We start from the raw sequence: 12633 nt of genomic DNA on the forward strand, positions 1-12633 counted from the left end.
ACCACTGCATAATGTTCGACAACCAACTAGCCATGACCAGACAAGTGAACACAATCTTTGCCTCTTGTTTCTGTACCCTCAAGATGCTCAGGAAAGCTTGAAATGGCTCCAAACCAACACATCTAGAACTGTCATCCAGCTCCTCATCACCAGCAAGGCAACAGGCTTCATATTGGAATCAACACCCATCTGACCAGGAGGCTCCAGATCATTCAAAACTCAGGGGCTAGACTTAAACTCAGGCTTCCTCGGCACGACTCATAGTCCCCCATGGCTCCCCATACACAAACGCACACTTGGCAAACTCCTCATAAACACCTAAAAAGCCTTGCCCCGTCTACCTCAACAACTAGGTCAACAGCCATTCACCCACTAGAAACTTGCGCTCAGCCGGACTCTTACTCTCATACACCGCCTGCATATGCAAAACCAGAGCTGGAGGTCGTGCCTTCCCCTACCTTGTCCCAAAAGCCAGGAATGGCCTGCCCTTCTAATCAGAGCTGCCTCCTTAGTTCTTGACTTCATTAAGAAACTATCTGTCTCTCCACCAACACGCGGCCTAGACACAGCTTAGATGGTCCCAGCTTTCAGTCCCAGAGTACCCTCCAGGGTGAGTCGAACACTCTCCAAACACCCATTACACAACAGGCTGCGCGAGCCCAGATGCAAGATGCATTATGTGACATGGATTCTACTAAGGCATTTCTTGCTGCAACTGCAACAGATCTTAAGCCTTGAAATTATAACTATTCACTGTCAAAATGCTGAGGAATTTAGTCAGTGAGGCACTGAAAGAGCTCCAGAACCATGTTGATGAGGTGCAGAAAAACAGGACTGGCACCAACAAGCTGGTTGGTAACTAATATACTTTGATGTTGTCATATCCATCAGGCAGAGTTACAGCTAAAGCCAACTAGCAGTGATTAGGGCTAATATCTGGTGGATAGTTTCTGAAATCTGCGGGAAGATGTATTGACTACAACTTTCTTTGCTTATATGTTAATAGTCTGATACTGCTATCTAGGGCTTTCTTTACACACCTCCGCTCTTTCCTACGTTATTCTGGTAAGCAGCCATGTATACGATGGGATATCACAACTTTGAACTAGAACAGAGGTGGATTTTTAGTTCTAGGCCCCGAGTTGTATTTCTATGCGGCAAAGGCTCAAATTGCAGTTAATTGCTTTCATTATCCCCCACATCTTCTGCACCAAATTGCAGAAAAGCACCGACCACAACATTATTTTCCCAAACATATACAACTGGCATGAAGGCTGACACGGGAGCATTCCGAATTGACGATGATATGAAATGGAGAGAATTGTAGATCAAACAGGACTATAGTCACCTGTATTGCCACTTTAATCATAGTGCTTGCAATGAACTGGCCTTCAAAGCACAATATCTTCTGCTGAATGTAGTTGTTGTGGTAACTCTGGGATATCATCACATTGTGCATAGTCAAACTATGCATGTAAAGCAGTAGCAATGACCACGTTCATTATTTCCTCTCCTTTTCAGATTGTGGACATTCCTAAGCATCAGCACATGAGAGCATTGGAATATGAATGATGAGAACATAGACTGTCTCAGTCTCTGATCAACCCAGTATGTATACAAGATACTGTGGTTATGGTTTCACAAACACTCAGTGCATGATTCTCAAGCAATTTACATTTCCTTTCACCCCGTCTGAGTGAGGATGGTTTTTGTGGTTACTCAAGACGACGGGGGCTCCATAGCGGGTATCGGGACACCTTCTATAGGAAAAGTTAAATGGTTTGGAGTACTGTTCATAAGTGTATACCTAAATGACATTTTGAGAATCTATTCTATACAATCTGACCGCGGTGTTACAATAAAGTTTCAAACTTTAAAAAAAAGACAAGTTGCACATTTATCAGTTCCTAGCAGTTAAATGAAGAAAATACACTACCAGAGTAATTATAAAGAAACAGTGTCTGGTTGAGCTACAGAAAATATTCTCAGTTGGATCAGGATGCTAACAGATGGCTGCATCATCTTGAAATAGGTAACCAAGAAAACCCAAAGTGTTAAAGAGGAAGGTATATGAAGTAGAATAGGGTGTGTAACATAGCTAGACATCTCAAAGGTTGAAGTGTTGGAATAATGGGGCGGTAGTCATAGAGTAAAACACTATGTTTAGGTTCACTACTTTAAATATTATATTGAAATATATGTATTTTTACCTTTTATTGGCTTTGTAACAATTCCTGTTATTCCACTGACAAATCCCTGTAGAGTGAAACAATGTTATTATCATCTTACAGAAGACAGGCGTTTTCACACAATAGTAGTAAAACAGATTTCATTTAGTTTGAATCTGCTGAATAACACGGTACAGTTCAGAATTTGAATGCACTTTTAAGTATTTTGCCCATTTTAGTCACTCATTTTTACATATGAAAACATACATCCTTTCTTAATGAAACATATCTGAAACAAAGTTTGAGCAAACTATGGGCATGGGAAAGCAAAGCAAATATACCAGAGGTATTATTAAATGGCAAAGGTGAACTTATGCAAAAGTATGACTAATATTTTTTGCAAGTTACAGAATGTGAATACCAATGTTTTTACGTATTTTTCAGTCTTCATTTCCATGGATGATTACTTTGCACTACGTTTCTAACAAGACATTTTACAATGCACATGACACAGCATTCTGGGATCTGACCAGGAACCAAAAGCAATCAGGTTGAGGGTTCCTTTTCAAAGGTGAAAGCCTTACAAATTGATCGAAAAAAAAGTTGCAAAAGAGAAAACTCAGTGGTGTCAGATGGTGTCTCGGTGAAGGAGTAGAATAAGTCACTAACCTTCAGTAACGCCTTATCTGGAAGAGGCTCCATCTAGCTGCAGATTTCTTTACCATAGAATTATTGCCAGGCGTCAGACTGGATCAGGCAATTTTTTGTGAGCAGTACCCATGCGCGCTGGTAGGTGGTGGTGTTCGGCTCTGTGTGGCATTGTCTGTGCCGGAAGTTATGTGCGCAGTGCCTATATAGGCACCAAGACAGCGTGCTGGCGTCAGTTTCTTTTCACGACTTTCCACACCAGGAGCGCAGAGCCACAAAGAACACTGACCACTGGTGTGCAAAACTAGGGCCCTGAATGGGGAACAGCCCTGTCCCTAGAAATGCACTCGCAAAGCGAGGAGGATGGGTGGGTTGGAAAGGGATCTTCGGCTAGATAGTCTCTACCAGGTAAGTTGTTACCAAAGTAACTCATTTACCTGATAGAGAATTCTAGCCTCAGATTCCTTACCTTGGAATAGATAACCAAGCAATACCTCCCTGGAGGTCGGTAATTGAAACTGTTTCATACTAGAAAGTCCTGCAGGACCAAACGAGCAAAGCGCCCGTCCCAACGGATCTGACCGTCCAGGCAGTAATTGTGAGAAGTTGGCCTGATGTATGAGGTCACTAGTTCTAGTGTACACCTTATATCAGTCCAAATACCCTTATGGTGATTGGTTGTAAAGTCAACCTTATAGACCAGCTATCCTAGTGGTAGCATGGACAAGAGCAGTCTTAGGCTAAACTCTGAATGGCATGTGAAGCCAGCTGTGATACCATATATAATCCCTTGAATACCAAATGAAAGGACACCACAACAGATATATATATAAAATAAAGTGTATTTATTCTAGTCAAACCCTCAGCACTCTATGAGATTAGAGGTAAGTACAACACAGTCTTATTTAAGCATACATTAAGTCACACAGGTAAGTAATACAGTTAGGCCCTAGGGGCCACGCAAACCATATACTAAAGAAGTGGTATAAGGACCACTGTCACGGAAATAGGATAGGCCTAGGCCTAGGGAATCGCTGGGGCTACACTACACTAGCAACAGTTAGGAAGTGGGAGGCCCACGGGATTCAGGTGCAGAGTGGAAACACTCACGCGTAATGCGTAAAAGTCGATAGAAATAGTAGTTGTTAGCAATTAACAGTTTAAGGACACTTCTAAAGCAGCTAGTGAGTCGAGACTCGGAAACTAGACCCTAGGATAGTCACTACCCTTGTGAGCACCGAAGTACCCAAGTTACCTAGCCCACAGGCTGCGGGTGCATAGGTGTGAACTTGCGTCGGGTTTCGTCGTGGACTTCTATGGATGCCTGAAGGAAAGTTGCTGACAGGCAGTCAGTGAAGAGTGTCCGGTGGATCCCAAGGCTGGGATCAAGAAGAGAGGAGACCTGCAAGCAGAAGGGACAGAGTCAAGGTCACTAGCCAGTGACCACGTGGAACCAGGAAGGAACCAGGCGATGTCGTGAAGATTGCAGGTGAAGGTGAAGCTTGTCGCTGCAGCCACGAGGACCAGGGAACGTCGAGGACGACCAGGACCAGGAGGCGAGCTGTCCCACGAAGGCTCTTGCTGTCGGCAGCGTCGAAGTTGGACTAGGACTCACCAAACCTTGGCAAGCGGAACCCACGAAGAACGGAGGACTTGCTTCTGGTGCAGACCAGGAAGGTCTGGGGTGCTTCTCTTTTGCAAGGAAGCGGGAGCCAGTCTGGAGGAGCCAAACCAGCGGTGAAGATTTCTGGATGCGTCGTCACAAAGGCCACTAGCCAACGGGCAAGCAACCGGACAGACGCGGCAAGCAGGAAAATGCAGAAGGGCCCCACGCAGGACTCGTGGAGTGTGGGGGGCTGATCTTCGGTGCAGATGGTGCTTGGGGTTGGGGCTTCTCAATCCCCGGTGCACAACTTCGAGGGTGCCTCAGAAGCTGCGCTGGAAGATACTAGCCACTTTTCCCAGGTAGCCGGTCCCACGTCTCTCGTCGCCTCCACGGATCTCAGCTTGGCTGTGGATGTGGATCAGGGTCGGAGAAGTCTGGAAGTCAAGGCTCTGGTCGGGCTCTGCAGTCGGTCCCTCGTAGAACTTCAGCAAAGCAAAGGGTAGTCTCTTGATGGTGCCTGTTTGCACAGGGTAGCCACTCCTTGGCCACAAGGGAGATTCTTCAGTCTTCTTCTTTCGTCGAATGTCGAAGGTCCAGAGTTTCTGTTCAAGTTGCAGGTTCAGGATAATCTAATCTCCTGGGGCCCAGCTACCACTCTTATACTAATCTGGGGGGCTGGGTTACCTGCTAGGTCACGCCTTATGGGTGGGACCTGGGAGGGGGGTGGTTACACCCCCTTCCCTTTGTCCAGTTTCGCGCCAGGACTGCGGCTGGAGTGCCCCACCACCGGTTTGAACTGGACTATGCACGGGACACCTTGTGTGCCCCAGGCATGTCTCATTCTTTTCATCCCTCCCTGCCCCAATACACTAAGGCCAGTCTGGGGTGGTGCTCGCACCTCCCAAGGCAGGAAACCTATTGTCCAAGCCTCCCTTGCCGGGATCACTCCCAGCAGCAGGAGGTCAGACTCGTGTCTGTGGCAGCAGCATCCATTTTGTGATGCTGGGGCTCTGGTTAACTTTAACCGGGTAAGTAGGTTACAACATGTCTTCTCCCTCTAGAAGGGAGGGATAATATCCTCATCCCCAGAAATGGGATGGGGGTATTATTCCAAAGTGTTAGACACCTTACACGACATGTTTTGATAAAGCCAAACCATAGTTACCATAACCGTTTAAGATTATAAGGCACTTTAAGAGTATATGGTAGGCTATATCATAGAACAGCTATAAGGACATGGTTCCGAAAGCTGCAGACAGGCTCAGCTAATGCTAAAGCACCATCTCACATGTTACCAAGCACTCTGCCTCCAGGATTGTTAAGGCCTGCCATAGGAGTGGCTGATAGGTACACATGTGTCTATATGTAAGTTAGGTATAGGAATACTACACCTAAGCAAGGAGTGATTACACAACCTTGCCCCAGCTGAGTGTTCAGCCAGTTGTGTCATAATGGAAGGCCAGGCCAGGGGTGGCACAATACATGCTGCAGCCCCTGGTAGGCCTAGGGTACACCTATGCCCTGGGTACCTAAGGTACACTGTACAGGGGCCAATAAGGTGATCCTATCCAAATGGGTTATGCACCTAAAGTACATAGTATCAATTTAGAGAGAGAACAGCAGGGCTGTGGGTCTGGTTAGCAGGCCCACAGCCACATCTAAGTCGAAAACCAGTAAAGCAAAAGCAAAAAGTGGGGGTGAACATAGAAAGCAGACCCTACTCTCCTACAGTAATGCTTCATGAACATGTGTAGAGAAGCCCACGTTGATGCCTGGCAGATATTCAGGACTGGAACTCCACATGCTAATGCAGTGGATGTAGCCTTAGCTCTGGTGGAATGAGCATGCAAACCCTAAGGGGGTTGCTTCTTGGCCAATGTGTAGGAGATCGTAATGCAGAGAACGATCCAAGAGATGGTCTGTTTCTGCACAACCTTTCCCTTCTTCACTCCGACATACCCCACGAAATATTGGGCATCCACCCAGAACACTCTTTTTAGGTCCAGTTGGTGAAATCGCTCCTCTTCCTTAGAGGGTTGTGGCGAAGCGTAAAAAGTAGGTAGGGTAATGGACTGGCCTCCATAAAAAGAAGCGACAATTTTTAGCAGAAAGGAAGCTCTAGTTTCACGAACTAGCTTGTCAGGGTAGATATTCAGGTAAGGAGGCTTTGATGGCAAAGCATGAAGCTCACAGACCCTACGGGCAGAAGTTATTGCCACTAGGAAGGCCGTCTTGATGGTAAGTGTAGGAGAGTAGGGTCTGCTTCCTATGGTCACCCCCACTTTTTGCTTTTGCTTCACTGGTTTTCGACTTAGATGTGGCTGTGGGCCTGCTAATCAGACCCACAGCCCAGCTGTTCTCTCTCTAAATTCATACTATGTACTTTAGGTACATAACCCAATTGGTAAGGATCACCTTATAGGGCCCTGTACAGTGTACCTTAGGTACCCAGGGCATAGGTGTACCCTAGGCCTACCAGGGGCTGCAGCATGTATTATGCCACCCCTGGCTGGCCTTCCATCATGACACAACTGGCTGATCACTCAGCTGGAGCAAGGTCGTGTAATCACCCCTTGCTTAGGTATAGTATTCCTATACCTACTTTATATATAGACACATGGGTAACTTTTAAGCCACTCCTATGGCAGGCCTTAGCAATCCTGGAGGCAGAGTACTTGGTAAAATTTGAGATGGTGCTCTAGCATGAGCTGAGCCTGTCTGCAGCTTTCGGAACCATGTCTCTATGATATCGCCTACCATATACTCTTAAAGTGCCTTATAATCCTCGCGGTTATGGTAACTATGGTTTGGCTTTATCAAAACATGTCGTGTAAGGTGTCTAACACTTTGGAATACTACCCCCACACCATTTCTGGTGATGAGGATAGTATTCCCCCCTTCTAGAGGGAGAAGACATGTTAAAATCCTACTTACCCGGTTAAAGTTAACCAGAGCCCCAGCATCACAAAATGGATGCTGCTGCCACAGACACAAGTCTGACCTCCTGCTGCTGGGAGTCCTTCCAGCAAGGGAGGCTTGGACAATAGGTTTCCTGCCTTGGGAGGTGCTAGCACCACCCCAGACAGGACTTAGTGTATTGGGGCAGGGAGGGATGAAAGAAACGAGACACTGCCTGGGGCACACAAGGTGTCCCATGCATAGCCCGGTTCAAACCGGTGCTGGGGCACTCCAGCCCCAGCGCGAAACTGGACAAAGGGAAGGGGGTGTAACCACCCCCCTCCCTGGTCCCACCCATAGAGGGGACCTAGCAGGTAACCCAGCCCCCCCAGATTAGTATAAGAGTGGGAGCTGAGTCCCTAGGACTTTGGATTATCCTGAACTGAAACTAGACACGAAACTCTGGACCTTCGACATTCGACGACAAGAAGACTGAAGAATCTCCCTTGTGGCCAAGGAGTGGCCACCCTGTGCAAACAGGCACCAACAGGCGACCTGCCGTTTGCTTTGCCCAAGTTCTACGAGGAACCGACTGCAGAGCCCGACCAGCGCCTTGACCTCCAGACTTCTCCGACCCTGATCCACATCCACAGCCAAGCTGAGATCCGTGGAGGCGACGAGAGACGTGGGACCGGCTACCTGGGAGAATTGGCAAGTAGCTTCCAGCGCAGCTTCTGAGGCATCCTCAAAGTTGTGCTCTGGGGATTGAGAAGCCCCAACCCCGAGCACCATCTGCACCGAAGATCAGCCCTCCACACTCCACGAGTTCTGCGTGGGGCCCTTCTGCATTTTTCTGCTCGACGAGTCTGTCCGGTTGCTGGCCCGTTGGCTAGTAGCCTCAGTGACGACGAACCCTTAACTTTCCACCGCTGGTTTGGCTCCTCCAGACTGGCTCTTGCATCCCTGTAAAAGAGAAGCACCTCAGACCTTCCTGGTCTGCACCTGAAGCGAATTTCCATTTCCGCGTGGGTTGCCTTTGCCAAGGCTTGTTGACTCCAATCGGGACGTTGACCCCGCCAGCAGCAAGATCCTTCGTGGGACAGCTCGTACCCTGGTTCTGGTCATCCTCGACGCCTCCTGGTCCACGCAGCTGCAGAGACAAGCTTCAAGACATCACCTGTGTTCTGCACGACATCGCCTGGTTCCTTCCTGGTTCCACATGGTCACTGGCTAGTGACCCAGACTTTGTCCCCTCTGCTTGCAGGTGTTCTTCCTTCAAGATCCATCCTTGGATCCACCGGACATCTTCCTCCTGGCCGCCTGCCAGCATCTGTTCTTCAGGCATCCATAGGATCCAGCGACGACACCCGACGCATCTTCACACCTATGCACCCGTCTCCTGTGGGTGAGGTAACGCGAGTACTCCGGTGCTCCAGTGGATATTGACTATCCAAGTGTCTAAGTCTTTAGTTGCTTCCTCCTAGTTACTTCGGAAGTGTCCTTATTCTTCCTATTTCTGTTACATTCCCATTGACTTTAATGTAACCCGCGTGTGTGTTTCCACACTGCACACGCTACCCGTGGGCCTCCCACTTCCTAACTATTGGTAGGGTAGTGTAGCCCCAGCGATTCCCTAGGCCCTAGGCCTACTCCCTGTTCGTGACGTGGTACTTATACCACTTTCTTAGTATATGGTTTGCATGGCCCCTGGGCCTAACTGTATTTTCCTGTGTAACTTAACGTATGCTACTTAAGAAATTGTTTGTACTTAGACCTCTGAACTCATAAAGAGTGCTGAGGGTATATGTTAGAATAAATACATTCTAATTTTATATATACCTGGTGTGGTGTCCTTTCATTTGGTATTCAAGGGATTGTAATGGTATAACAGCTGGCTTCACATGCCATACAGAGTTTAGCCTAAGACTGCTCTTGTCCATGCTACCACTAGGATGCCTGGTCTATAAGGTTGACTTTACAACCAATCACCATAAGGGTTGTTTGGACTGATACAAGGTGTACACTAGAATTAGTGACATCATATATCAGGCCAACTTCTCACAGTAAGGAGCCTGAGAGGAGAGTTGTGCAGGGCCTCAAAGGGAGCACACATCAGAAATTTAAGGACACAATTGAGGTCCTACTGGGGCAAAATGAAGGGCATAGGTGGAAATGTGTTGCAAACCTTTCAAAAACCTATTCACCACAGGGGATTTGAACAAGCATGGCTCATCTGGCAAGCGCAGAAAAACCTAGATGGCAGAAAGATAGCCCTTTAAGCTACCCAAAGCATAGCCCTGCTGGGCAAGAGAAAAGATAAGGAGAAGGACCTGCGAGACGAGAGCAGAAAGAGGGTTAACTTGTTTCTCTCCACACCATGCTACAGACTTGTCCCAATGGCAGCCATATACAGTCTTGGTAGAGAGAACCCTGGCTGCCACAATAACATTGCAAACTTCAGGCAGAAGGTCAAAAACTGTCAACTGTTGCAGCTCAATCTCCACACAAGAAGGTGGAGCGTTGACAGGTTTGGTTGGAGAACCCTCCCCTGGTGCTGCAACAGAAGATCCTACCCAAAGGGGAAGCCTGATCGGAGGACCGATGGCCATGCTCAACAGCTCTGGATACCAAGCTCTCTGAGCCCACTCTGGAGCCACAAGAATGACTCCGGCCTGTTCATTCCTGATCTTCTCGAGAACTCTGGGTAGGAGTGGTATTGGCAGAAAGGTGTACAGGAGGCCTAAGCTCCACTAAAGATGAAAAGCGTCTCCAAGCGAGAACCGCCTTGGAAACTCCAGCACGCAAAACCACTGAAACTGTGTGTTCTCAGTGGAGGGGAACAGATCTAACCAAGGCTCTCCCCACTGCTGAAAGAGACCTTGCACCACCTCCATATGGAGATGCCACTGGTGATCCTCTAGGCATCTTCATCTGAGTTCTTAAGCCCTGGTGTTCCAGATATGTCCAGAGATGCAGGGCTTCTTCACAAAGGATACATGACCCCATCCCGCCCTGTTTGTCGCAGTAACACATGGCAGTGGTGTTGTCAATTAACACATGCACTAACCTTCCCTTGATGGAGGGCAGAAAGGATTTTAATGCTAGCCGGATCACTCGGAGCCCCAGTGGGTTGATGTGGAATCTGGATTCCACCGGGGACCAGAGGCCTCTGAACTCTACCTCTCCCACATGGCTGCCCCATACTAGGAGTGACGCTTCTGTCACCACAGTCAGATCTTGTTGGGGAAGGGAGAGGGGTCTGCCGCTGACCCAATCATGATTCGTTAACCATCACTGCAGATCTTTTGCAGTTACCTTCGAGAACTGGACCATGTCGGAGAGATTCCCCTGATGCCGCGCCCACTGGAACTTCAGGTCCCACTGAAGAACCAGCATATGCCAGCGGGAATGTGTCACAAGCAGGATGCAGGAGTCCATCAGGCCCAGCAGCCTGAGTCTAGTCTTACCAAAAGCAAGGATAGAGGTTGAAACATTGGTATCATAGCCTCAATATCCTGGACTCGCCTTTCAGGAGAGGCCAAAACTGCACCGTATCCAAAACAGCACCTTAGAAAGGGAGTGACCGAGAGGGAGTTAGGTGTGACTTCGCACGTTGATGGTGAATTCCAGCGAGTGCAGGAGGTTCACTGTAGCCTGGAGGAGCGAGACAACAGCCTGGGGCAAGCACGCCTTCAACAGCCAGTCGTCGAGATAGGATAGGACTGGCACCCCTGATCTCAGCAGATGAGCTGCTACCATCGTGATCACCAGAGGGACACTGCTAAGGCCAAAAGGGAGCACACTGAATGGAATGTGCTTGTGGCTCACCGTGAACTGCAGATAATGCATGCGGGCAGGCAGGACGGGAATGTGAAAGTTTGCGTCCTGCAAGTCTAATGCTACCATCCAGTCTCCCAGGAAAAGGGCAGACAGGACTTGGGCGAGCATAGGCATTTTGAATTTCTCCTTTTTCAAAAAGAAATTAAAAATGCGCAGGTCTAGGATAATATGAAGGCCTCTGTCCTTTTTGGCCACCAGAAGTACAAGTTACTAACCTTCGGTAACGATGTATCTGGTAAAGACTATTCTAGCCGCAGATTCCTTAACGTAGAATTATCCCCAGGTGCGAGACTGGACCCAGAAAACTTTCTTGCCCAGCATCTCTTCGCGCCGGGGAACGGCACCTCACGACTCCGCCCCGACGTCCTCCGCGGGCGTGACGTCAGCAAGGTCACATAAGCCCCACCCCGGCGCGCTGACGTCAGTTTGCTTTGGAGAACTTTTCTGCGTCACAACGCGGAGCCATCACAACAAAACTGAGGAGAGCATGGGAACAGTGTGTGAAAACCAGAGAAACAAAAAGAGAGACACAAAAGATGAGGAACAGCACCAGGTGGCACCGAGTCGCCAGGAGGCTACAACAGGAAAGCCAAAGCAGGAAGAGAGCAGACCACCTCTGAGGAACAACTGTGCAAGCCAAGTGGCAGCACCAAGCAGCACAAAAGTACCAAAAGGCCACATCAGTAAAGCCAAAGCAGGGAGGCATAAAGCACCCATCCACAGAATCACCGTGTAAGCCAAGGCGAGAGCCAGGCTGGAGGCACAAGCAGTGGAAGCGCTGTAAGAGAAGGAGAGAGAGAGACTGCCACTCTAGACCATACAGCAAAGGGCCACAAGCCCGGCACAGAGGAGCAACAGCAATCCACCCCAGACTACACAGTTAAGAAGGGCCAGAGTCTCTGAAATGAGCAGGGGGCCAAGGACAGGCAAAAGAACCCCCAGCGTAGAAAACCGCAAGGGGATCAGAAATTGCAACAACAAAGGGAAAAGAGCAAAAGCAGGCACCTACACTGGAGAGAGCCCAGCTGGAGGGAAGCTCGACAGGCAGAAAACAAGGGAGGCGAGCACAGAAAACCAAGCTGAGGGTCCTCACAGAACAGGGAAGAAGGGTGGGTCGTGAAGGAATCTGCAGCTAGAATCATCTCTACCGGATAAATCGCTACCAAAGGTAAGTAACTTGTACATCTGATAGAGACTACTAGCCGCAGATTCCTTAAAGTAGAATAGATACCCTAGCCATACCCAGAAGAGAGGAGGGCCTGCGAGAGAGCCTCCCAACCAGAAGAGACAAGGGCGCCAGTAGGGGGCATGGCACAAGAACCAGAAAGAAAGGCCATGATTTCCTAAGCCCAACCAAGGGAGAGCGCCCAACACCCCGCAGGGGCAGACAGCATCCCAAAAGCCTCAAGGAACACAAGGGCCACCCCGAACCCAGGGAGAAGAGGTAGAGCCAGAGGCAGGGCCTACCGGACG

The 12633-nt window shown here is 48.7% G+C and overlaps 1 protein-coding gene across 3 annotated transcripts in view; it reads right to left on the reverse strand.

Annotated features, from left to right (window-relative positions):
• VPS13A (vacuolar protein sorting 13 homolog A) overlaps window positions 1-12633 on the reverse strand; it is a 2314464-nt gene that overhangs the window by 398439 nt on the left and 1903392 nt on the right. For all 3 annotated transcript variants that reach the window (XM_085633365.1, XM_085633382.1, XM_085633374.1), the window contains one exon: window positions 2211-2256. In XM_085633365.1, coding sequence (XP_085489491.1) covers window positions 2211-2256 — 46 coding nt within the window. The remainder of the gene's footprint in view (window positions 1-2210; window positions 2257-12633) is intronic.

The sequence above is a fragment of the Triturus cristatus genome, chromosome 2_1 (assembly GCF_964204655.1).
Source record: "Triturus cristatus chromosome 2_1, aTriCri1.1, whole genome shotgun sequence".
Lineage (NCBI taxonomy): Eukaryota > Metazoa > Chordata > Amphibia > Caudata > Salamandridae > Triturus > Triturus cristatus.